At 41.8% G+C, this 10,534-nt stretch overlaps 1 protein-coding gene and 1 long non-coding RNA gene across 2 annotated transcripts; one reads left to right on the top strand and one right to left on the bottom strand.

The window, feature by feature from the left end:
• Nucleotides 1–174: 174 nt before the first annotated feature.
• On the bottom strand, nt 175–3,965 carry LOC140924361 (uncharacterized). Its single transcript, XM_073374397.1, has 4 exons — nt 3,677–3,965; nt 2,527–2,753; nt 1,676–1,805; nt 175–411 (listed from the first exon to the last, which is right to left on the bottom strand). The coding sequence occupies exons 1-4, from the start codon at nt 3,903–3,905 to the stop codon at nt 257–259; spliced, it is 741 nt and encodes a 246-aa protein (XP_073230498.1). The 5' UTR covers nt 3,906–3,965; the 3' UTR covers nt 175–256.
• Nucleotides 3,966–7,431: 3,466 nt separating this feature from the next.
• LOC140924741 (uncharacterized) lies at nt 7,432–9,635 on the top strand. Its single transcript, XR_012164332.1, has 2 exons — nt 7,432–7,621; nt 9,402–9,635. It is a non-coding gene; the product is annotated as an uncharacterized lncRNA (long non-coding RNA).
• Nucleotides 9,636–10,534: the final 899 nt, after the last annotated feature.

Here is a 10,534-nt window from a genome sequence, read left to right as displayed (position 1 = left end):
ATGCCATCTATCATCCCTTCCCCAGTCAATTTTCAATATTTGAAGACATGGGCGGTTGACAGCCCTGTTAAGGAGACAAATTTATTGCATTATCCACTGGATAGAGATTTATCTGGTGATAGGGTTATCCACCTTTTGAACAACTGGGACCAGAAGAGGAAGCTAATGGAAATTTTTCCCAAATTTGAACAGAAGTATAAACTGTAGAATCTTTGGCATTGTACATCAAAAAAATATCTGTTTGATACAGGAGTCATCAGTAGCCGAACTCTTCTCTCAGTGCAACTTCCTCCTTATGTGCTTTGCTGTTTAAATGCATTTGATAAGGAATAGGTCCGTTCAGCTTCTTGCTGCAAACATCACAGAAGAAGTTTTCGCTTGCATTGTCTTTTGTTGCGTTGTTTCTGTACGCTGTTAAAGAGAAAACACAAATCAAACCATTTTCTTAAGCATTACAGCTTGGCTGAGAAGACCAGAAAGTGTCACAATAGGGTCAGCATACTAGCCTGAGAAAACAGCTCACATTTGGCCATGCTACCGCTGCTGGTTTCCCTGCCAAATGACGCTCGTCTCGTCTGCGCTCGTTTCTCAGATGCCATTTGGCGGGGAAACCAGTGGTAGTGTTGCCAAATGCCAAATGTCGGCTGTTTTCTCAGGCTATCAGCATACAAGCTGAGATGCAAAGGGTGAATATAATGGTTTCCTCACAAATTAGGGACTTAAGGATCCAATGAAGCGACCGCAACGAGAACGTCAAAAAAAAAGTAAGTTTAATAAGTGAAACAACACCTTTGCATGTGCATCATGCTTTTTTGTATATTTCTTTGTCATCACTGCATGACTACGACGTGAAAATGCCGAAATTCCGCGTTTTATGAAGAACGTAAACAAGCAACAAAGAAATTTTATTTCTCTCTCTGAACTTGGACATGGTCCCTTGGAATTCAACTTAAGAAGCATTTGCCTTCATTTGACAAAATAAGTGGGTAGGAATAATTGCGAGAAAGACTGAAAGAACGAAAATTAACTTTTAAGCGACGTTATTGTTGCCATCACGTCACTGGATCTTAAGTCCCTATTGACATCTGAGGAACAACTGCAGGAACTGCATACTAGTGACATGTCACTACCTGCGCAGGGGCGTAGCCAGGATTTTTCGAAGAGGGGGTCACAGCAGGGACACCATCCGGGATCGCCGACTATATTAAGGTTTATACCGCTGCTCTCCCCTGTGTATCAGCGGGCTCAGTCATATTATCACGGCATGAAGGCCGATATTAACTAAAGACAAGAGCCGTTGACGAAGATACTTTACCAAAAAACAAATTTTAAAAAAATGGGCTTTTCAACAATGGCTTTTATGGCCAAGATATTGTCACGGCGTTTTCACCACTTGAATATTGTAGGTTTTTTGCTCAAAAGAAGGCCTACCAAGGGGGGGTCACAGGCACCCCAGGACCCCCCTAGCTACGCCCCTGCTATGGTATGTTTGGGTACTGCTTCTGAATGGTTGAAGAAAATTTTCCTCACACAATAACCAAAGAACCACTATCACATCATCAGTATGGAAATTTTGCAGTCATTCCTCAGATGACATTTTGCGAGGTGTGCGAAATGTTCAGTACTTTCTTGGGCTAGGCATTTGGCAGCTGTTATTCATAATTGATTCTCTCACCTGAGACATAAGGCTTGATCGGAGGTTGACCAAACATTCCTACAGTTTTATTTTTCTCTTCTTCCTTTTCAGTCATTTGTTGTTTTTTGTCTTCAAGCCAAGGCAAAGCCAAAATTTTGTCTTCAAGGACCTACCAACGAAAAGTCACACAGACAAAATTTTCTTTGCTAATAAATTGAATTGTATTTAACATCAATTTTTTAAGTCAATCAACCATTATTTTTATTCCATTAAGATTGCAAAAGGCTGTGCTCTAGCAGTGCCCGGCGGCCCCCTGGTGCCTAACTTTTGCTCCCAGAAGATAGAAGATCTCAGATTTTTGTTAGAAATCATATCCCGGGCACCCTGGATGTACTGGGCTCCCTTCAATTTTTCTTAGAGCACAGTGTTTCATGTTAATGGCAATTCTAGGAAAATTAATTGATTGATGAATTTATTGATTGGTTGTTGGATAGATGCTTAAAAACAGAGGGTAGGTTATTTGTATGGTAACCAGTGATTTCACCCCCCCCCCCCCCCCCCCCCTGGTCTTTTAGTCCCGGGTACAGTGTATTTTTAAGTCAACAGACTGTAAAAATGACGATCAATCAGGCTTCCTCATCACTGCTGATATGCACCTGCCTCGTCCCCAGTCTCTTGCGATCACTTTTTGGGGGATATCTGAGTTAATTATTAACAAAAGTGGGAGTGAAAGGAGTGCTGGGAAGGGTAGAAAAAGACCTCTCTCCCTTTTTCCTTCCCATCATTCCCTGTTCATGCTCCAGTGGCAGATCCAGGGGTGGGGCCTGCCCCCCCTTATTTTTAGACCAAAAAAGTTCCCCAGGCCTCAGGTTCAAGACTCACTAACATACCATCATATAGGTAGCAGGTATAAATCCTACGTTGCCATTTGTATTTTTTGCTTCCCACCAATGTGGGTTTTTAGGGTGAGCTCTACAAAATTCTAGCTTCTCTCCTTGTGTAACTGTTAACTCATCAAATCCACCTGGTCTGTCTGGGTTTCCTTTATAACTGTACTTGGCCAAAAGTCTAACAGGTTTATCATCGGTCTGTTTTGGCACAGTTGGTACTCCAGGTGCTAAAAGAAAAAAGTTATAAAAGTTGATTCAAATTGACAAGCACCTTGCATCTTAGCCTGTGCCACAGACGAAACTAAGCTCTGTGTGCGAAACAGCACCAAAATCCTTGTTCAGGGACCTAACCTGTGTACCAGGATTTGAGTACACACCACAATTAGCCTGTTAAAAAAGTCATTGTCGATATGCCAATCAATATGGAAGGTAATTTGAAACACACTTCCAGTTATTCGTCAAGTCCATTGGCATCGCAGAACAAGGATCTCAGCACTGCTTCACATATGTTCCTAACCAAGGTTAAATTACGTCTCCCACACAGGCCACTCCCATCTTAAATTTGGATTTACGATAATGAGATTGTATCAACCTTGTCCCCGGGCTTTCTGACTCTTTAAATGTTGAGGGGGTAGAAATCTATCACGTGTCCCTATTAAAAAAAGCCATCTGGGGGGTATTTCCCCTGCGCGTTTTTGCCAAGCTCAGAATGGGTATGTACTGATTCCCTCGGTGACTCCACTTCTGTGCCCAAGGTTGGATCCTGCAGTACTCACCCCAAGAGTTCTGTATATGGCATACAGTCTAAACCTAACCTCTCCTCTTCTGTCTTCAGTAGTTGCTTGTTTATTCCTTTGTCATAGTTTTGCAAAATTTCTTTTGAATTGATTATATGATCAAGAGGACAACAAGGGTCTGGCCTTTTTCCTCAGAAATGTGTAAGATTTAACTGCGCGGTACATAAATACATATTGAACAATTCAACTATTATTTTAACAGCAATTTCAGTGTCAACAATTTGAACAAAAACAAATTGGAGTGGAGTGGTCGTCCTGTGAGAACTGACACAGGTTACCCATTGAGATCCAAGTCATCTCACTGTGCGGATGATATCAAATGAAAAATGTCTTCCGTGAAATGTCAAGCTTACCCACGGTATTCTTCTCCGAAGATCCCGTTGTTTCATTCAGGTTCGTTGACTTTACGCTGCCGTTCTGCTCGTGGTTTTGACTGCCATTTTCAACACGCGGCATGCCTGAAGCTGATTCTTCGCATTTACGAGCACCATGCGAGTTGTGTAGCTGTCCTGGACGTCTGCATGTTTCCCACGAATTAAAGCGCAGAATTCCCCTTCCATACGTTCTACTTTTTGTGGCCATAATAATATATCCTACAAAAAAAATATACAGAAGAATCCTTCACGAAAATCTTCGCGCCTTTCGCAGTCTTCGCAGCCGACAAACCGCGAACAACGTTCCAGCGGAGTCTATGTGGGCAATGGAGATGTTATGTAAGGGCAGGGGCGGATCCAAGATTTTTTTACGAGGGGGTGCACTCGTCTCTTGCTCTACTTCAACACCAATAAACCACATAGTTTTTTTTTTGGCAGAATACCAGTTGTATTCGAAAACCGCAGGTCATCTCAGGGGGGGAGTGCGCACCCCCTGCACCCTCCCCCTAGATCCGCCCCTGAAGGGCCTTTTATTTATCACCTCAAACGAAAGCCCAACAATTTGGGCTATTTCTTAAAACCACAGGTAGCCCAAGCTCGAAATATGAGCATCGGCGAACATCGGCATTGTTGCGTAACATTCGAAATATAAGGATTTGTATGGGAAAAAAACTTATCGTTTCTGTAACCTACGAAAATGAAAGGATTTCAATAAAAAAAAACAGTTTACCTCACTTAAAATGTGTGTTACGTCTCTCCTGTGTGATCCACGGGCCTATTATTTATGGCCGTTTTATGGGTTTTTATGTAAACAGTTTTCTCTCTATATAGAGAAAAAATCGTAAGGTAAGCTGTTTTTTATTGAAATCCTTTCATTTTCGTAGGTTACAGAAACGTTAGGTTTTTATCCCATACAAATCCTTATATTTCGAATGTTACGCAACAATACCGATGTTCGCCGATGCTCATATTTCAAGCTTGGGTTACCTGTGAACCAACTCGATCTTATTAGGGCTATTTCTTAAAACAGACAATGGGAGCGGGGAAGGTTTTATTGATTTTCGTCGTAGAAGCAACGGACGAAGCCGCGCAGCTCGAGATGCTACATGTTCTTGCTTTTTCCTCGGTCATATTTATTAATAATGACATTTAAATATTGATATATTTAATTTCACTTTCTCTGTTAGCAAGTTAATATAAGTTAATGTTTACTAGACCATTCTTGTTGAGGTTCAGGAGGTCATAATCTGCAGACTTGGAAATTTATGTCTATGGTCTACTGCAAATCGTTTCGAATGAATAGTATTCCTTGATCGCGATAGAAGTAAACAGAACGGAAACAGGTAAGTGTCAGTAATAAAATCAAAGAAAACTTAGAGCTTATATATCTGGGAGTAATCACAGAGTTATAAAGCCGGTTATATCGTCAACTTATTTCTTGCACTTACCTGACTGACATCCTCAGAGGCTGCGAGCGAGTTTCTCTGCTACCAAAGCCTGCTTTCTCTCGCCTTAAAGCAGCTGTCAAATAAACGGAAAGTAGTTTCTGCTTGCAGGGAACGTATTATGTCTTGATAGTGTTCCGCTAAATGATGCGTGTTTTGAAATAGCTCAAAACTTGCTCTTCCGGCCATCAAGCTTCCGTGAAGAGTACAAGTGAAAATGATAAATACAAAATATCATGAATACTAGTTTCGGGCATATTTCTCTTTGCGGGGCAGTTTTAGCGGGTAAACGGATTCACCGGTCCGCACTGGCTGCTTTGCGTTTTTGTATTAAAAACTCTCTATGATATTACTAAAAATAGTTTGATATTTGCTTGTGAGTGCTGGGTAATCAAGCGACCTTGGATTTAACTTTTGGCCTGGACAAAGGAACCGAGGGCTAACAGATCAAAAGTAGCCCTCACAACAGGCAAGGGGAGCCCAGAAAAGTTTTTTGAGCGTCTCGCATTTTCGCGCCCACACTTGAAAACCCGCAAGAGCGCCCTCATTAACGCCTGTTATGCAGGAGTATGATAGCCTATTCCTGGCGTTCAGATAATAGAACTAGGGCGAAAAATTGACGGGGATTTTAAAAGGAGGGAAGACTAGACAGGGAGAAGGAAAGTTCGTTTCGTATTTCTCTCATGAAAGTACTTCCCTCGCTCTCTCTCCAGTCTCCCCTCGTTTTCCCCGCGTTCTGAACGCCACGCAGCACTGATCTGAGCGCCTGGTACCCTGCACGCAAGTTCTCTCGGGGGTACGCCAGAGCGCCATAGAAAGCTTCGCTCTCAGGCTGAAACAGTTGTCAGTCTTCGAGTGGAGTTCTTCAAAAGAGTGCCTTCGTACAGAACATAATTAAAAGTCTTAGTCACTCGACCAACATTTTGTTGGCCTAAGAAGAAGCTCATAAGACTCTTCGAGCCATAAAATAATATCGGTCCCATGTTAACGCCGTGACACGAAATCACGGGAGTAGCTCAATCCAGGTTATATTTGTTCGTGGATTAGGATTTTCCCTCGTTTCGTCGCTGCTCACGAAAACGCCCCGGCTCGAGGCTTCGCCGCTCGCTACCAGCCGAAAAGCAATTCGGCGCTCTGATCTTGCAAGCGCCGGTTAGTTTTTTGTGTATTTTTTATAGATAACCCACGCGGGTCCTCGAAATTTCCCCATTTGCTCTGAAAAAACCGGCAACTGCTACAGCCTCCTTCTCAGGTGCTTCGTTTTTCGCACAGAATTGAGCGCGAAACGCGAGCGACAAGCGAATGCAAAGGACCACGGGAAGGAGAAAAATGAAAGGCCGTATTTTTCATCGAAAGAGACGTCTGGGTACTAGGCAGCACCTGTCCCGCAAGCTATGCATGACCCCGCCATCATGCAGGCTAGTGTATTGCCGTTGAATGTACCTAAAGGGTCGCTCTTGGGAGGGGTCGCTACAGAGGAGTTTACATATACTACGAGTGGTCCCCATTTTTCCTCAGGGATAGTAAAGCGAGCGAAACGCGAGCGCGCGTGAAAATCACCCCACCCGAAAAAGGCGACACAGGGCGGGGAGGGATTTTTCTCTCTCCCTGCCGTCCTTCCCCCCCACCGCGTGTCACCTTTTCTCGCGTGGGGTGCTTTTCACGCGCGGGCGCGTTTCGCTCGCTCTACTATCCCTGCAACCTCGTCCCCAGGGCTTTTCCCTTAAAAAATGGGTGGGGCGGGAAAGCCCTGGGGACGAGGTTGCTATCCCTGAGGAAAAATGGGGGACTACTCGTAGTCTAGAGTTTACAGTGATTTTCTTACAATTTTTATCCCTTTGGGGAACCGCTAAAGAGAAAAATAAGTCTGACTGAATTTCCTATACTACACTTTGTTTGGTACTTGAAGAACGACTTACAGGACTGAAGGTTATGGTCTGTTTCTTTTATTTTATTTGAACGACACTGGTCATGAATATCCTAAATGACAAAAAATAACCTGTGCGCTGCACAATCATTTTCCTGGCGTTGCTATCATCAAGGCGCCTCGGCTGGTAGCTTAGCCGGCCTATAAGGCAGCCTGGAAAACAGGGCAAATATTGGAACGAGTGTGAACATTCTAACCCTAGTCTGCTACACAGCCGTTTTTAGTGTCGTCACTCAACGCTCCTCCCCACAAGTGGGGAGAAGCGTTGCGTGACGACTCTAAAAACGGCTGTGTAGCAGACTATTCTAACCCAGGCCATTTACTATTAGTTGGGACGAGCAGCTAAATTATGTAATATCTGTGAAAGACCTTGACTGTTAATGATTTAACCAGCCTCCGAGTGTCAGCAGCTGCCTTTTTTTATTCAGTTCACACGATGTTCTTGCTCCAAGCGCTTCGATCATTTCATATCTGATTTGGTTGTTCAATGATCGTAATACTAATAATACTTTGATTTAGAGGCCAAGCAAAGAAAAAGTCTCTTACAAACAGGTAATTAATCAGTATATTGAGTTTGAAACTACTGAGGAGCGGTATATAATTCTATATCCGCAATTCACAAATATGATTATTTTATCATCGTAAGCATTTATTTTAGGTAAAATATTACGTATATTATTCATTGTCTAAATCATGATTTTCCGTCTTCTTTTTATTTTCTTCCGAACTTAAAAGCGAAATTCGCATCAGCAAGCTTTAAGAGTACAGCGGACCGATCACTTTTTGGTCGTGAACGAATCTGTAGTTCATTTGTCAATAATTTTTCAAATTTAATTGTTGTCGGTTTGAAGGAAGTAAATGGGTAGAAACTAGCGATTTAAATTGTCCAAAAAAAAAAAGATAAGCATTTCAATATAATTTTGTTATATTGCGATGTCGCCGTTTGGAAAGCTGAGTTTCTTTTCACTATATTTCATGTTTGATCATCTGGTACATGAAACGAAGAAAAATAAACAATCATTTTTAAATGGTGTTTTTTAATCCGTCAGATTTGCATATCTTTTAGAGCTGTGTCTCTTGGCTCCTCACCGTTTGGGATGTAATACGCCTCTAGCGGCGATGGGCGAGGACAGACGGCTGCATTCGCAGGATACGTATTTTTAAATGCCAAAATGTTAATCTTTGATTTACACGTAAGACCATTGAACCGAAAAGAGAGCACTGGCCTTCCTGCCGTTCTTCATTGTTTTTCATAAAACTTTAAAAAGGTCATATAAACAAAAACAAAAAAGCAATTTTACATAAATGATTTTAAACAGTCAAGTCGAGATCGGGACTTGATTTGTGGGCGACTGGCGATCCAATGACAGTGGTACATTTTTTCCGAAATTGCGGCTATTTTTGGATCATCAAGAATACAAAATTGTCTATATTTTATCTTTTTTTTCGAAATACCAAGTCTCTTTTTCTACGACAGAATCTGAAAAACGAAACAAACGAACAGATGAAATAGTACATTCAGTTTTCCTATATACGAGGGCCGAGAACATATAAGTAATCGTTGCTAGTTTTTAAAGCCGAGATTACAAATTAAGGGTTTCTTCCTAGTGGAAAGTGCACTGAGCTTATCCAGCTAGTTTACAGGCTCTCCACTTAGATAACTAGAAACAAATAATCCAACTTGAACATAACAGGATTAAAACCAAACTGGCAGGAGGCAACCATAGTTGGCTATTTACCAGTGTGGCCGAGGATTTAAACTCAGAACGACTGAGAACAAATTCAGCAAGTGGCCAAAGGGACCGGGACCGCCGGATTGCGAGTTCTAATTCGACGCGTTGACCACTCTTGACTGTCGTTACGCGATTAGCGTTGTAGCGGCAGTAAAAAGAAATAGTGAACGCAAGGAAAATAAATTAAATCTCTTTGTATCCGACAACATGGCGAAGAGGATTCTGAGAATTAATCATGTCATTTGAGAACTTTTGAGAACGTTTTCTTTATATTCCCACGACCTCAGTCGATAACATGCGAGAATGACAAAAAATCGTCCGACTCACCGCGAAGTCCACCCGAACAGCCCGAGGTTTGCCGATGATTGAACGCGGACTTTAATGATTTTTAATAAGGAATCACATGGTTAATTCATTGGGGAAAAATGATTCTTTCAGTGAATTTCTTTAGCAAGTGAGAGTAATCTCATTTTTTTATAGTTTTTCATATTAATACAGATCACCGGTTTTGAGTATTACATGTAAAAATAGTAGCTTTGTTCGACCCATTGTTTACTTGATATATTTAATCTTTTTTATTTTTTCCTCGTCTTTTGCAGGTATATTCCTTCGCAGGGTCACAGGATTTTACCGTCATCGTTTACAACTACTACATACGTTCGTCGGCAAGCCTCAGCGGGGCCTGGTGACTCTTTCGCATCAAGAATCAAGGAAAAACAGTTGTTGTACGTACAACCCAAATCTACAGTGGGTTTTCCACAAACAATCGTGTAGGTGTATCGATCCGCAAGAAAATCTCCAAACTGCAGAGCCTTTTAGAAAAGCTAGAAACAGTTATGGCTCTTGGCGGACGAGTAAATATTGGGATCTTTGCTATGGCGTTTATTTGGTCCGTGTTTGTTTTCGTTCTGTACTTAAACGACGTATCGTCGTGTTTAAAAGAATCAAATAAGCTACGAATGGCCGTTGAAAGAAAAGACAGATTTGTAGAATTACTCCGAGATCAAAATGACAACTTGAAAGAGAAGCTCCTTCGGTTACAAGAAACGTCAAGGAAAGAAGATAGAACTCGCGAAAGCAGGGTGTATCTTGTGAAACAATTGCCTCTGCTCTCCAATTTGACAGTATAAAGGGAGACTGAAAAAAAGAAAGTAAAGAAAAGGAACAGTTATAAGACTATCATTAAAACGACAAACGAGGTCGTTTTAGCTTGAGAAAGAAGCCGTCTTGCTCTAGCTTGGTGGCGAGCGTTTCTCGGTTTGATTTGCCGCAAAAACGCTCCGATTAGCGTACCCTAAAAGCAGAGGTTCCTTTGCATTTAAGTAGTCGTTCACGCCGTGGCTTGTCAGTCGCGTAGTTCTGGTCAGTGTTGAACTACGCGACTGCATTAAAAGCCACACGAACGACTTCGTAAATGCTAAACACCATGCCAGAAAGAAAGTGAAACTTAGCGTACGCTAATTCGAACATTTACGGTACACTTATCAAATGAATGATCAATCGCCCTGGAAAACAGTTTGTATTTATAAACTCTGCATCTATTAAATGTATTTTTAAAGCCGTAGTATATCAACTAGAATTTATAGTGGTGCAAGTTAATTCCGCTTTCGTTATTATTGTTTTTTTTTGGAACCACAATGCCCGAATCACAACTTCATCGTCAGTGAGTGAATCTAAGTTTCTATAAAAGACCACTGACCAAAATTGCTGGTACGGTGTTCTAGTTTTGGGT

Source organism: Porites lutea, chromosome 14, assembly GCF_958299795.1.
Source record: "Porites lutea chromosome 14, jaPorLute2.1, whole genome shotgun sequence".
Lineage (NCBI taxonomy): Eukaryota > Metazoa > Cnidaria > Anthozoa > Scleractinia > Poritidae > Porites > Porites lutea.
This window is presented reverse-complemented; position numbering and strand designations above follow the sequence as displayed.

Excerpts from the sequence above, each read along its gene's own strand:
- LOC140924361 (XM_073374397.1), bottom strand. The coding sequence starts at position 3,905 with ATGGCCACAAAAAGTAGAACGTATGGAAGGGGAATTCTGCGCTTTAAT. Across the intron at positions 1,806-2,526 it reads TACCTGCTACCTATATGATG|GTCCTTGAAGACAAAATTTT; the intron begins GTATGTTAGTGA and ends TTTCGTTGGTAG. Across the intron at positions 412-1,675 it reads GATCAAGCCTTATGTCTCAG|CGTACAGAAACAACGCAACA; the intron begins GTGAGAGAATCA and ends TCTCTTTAACAG.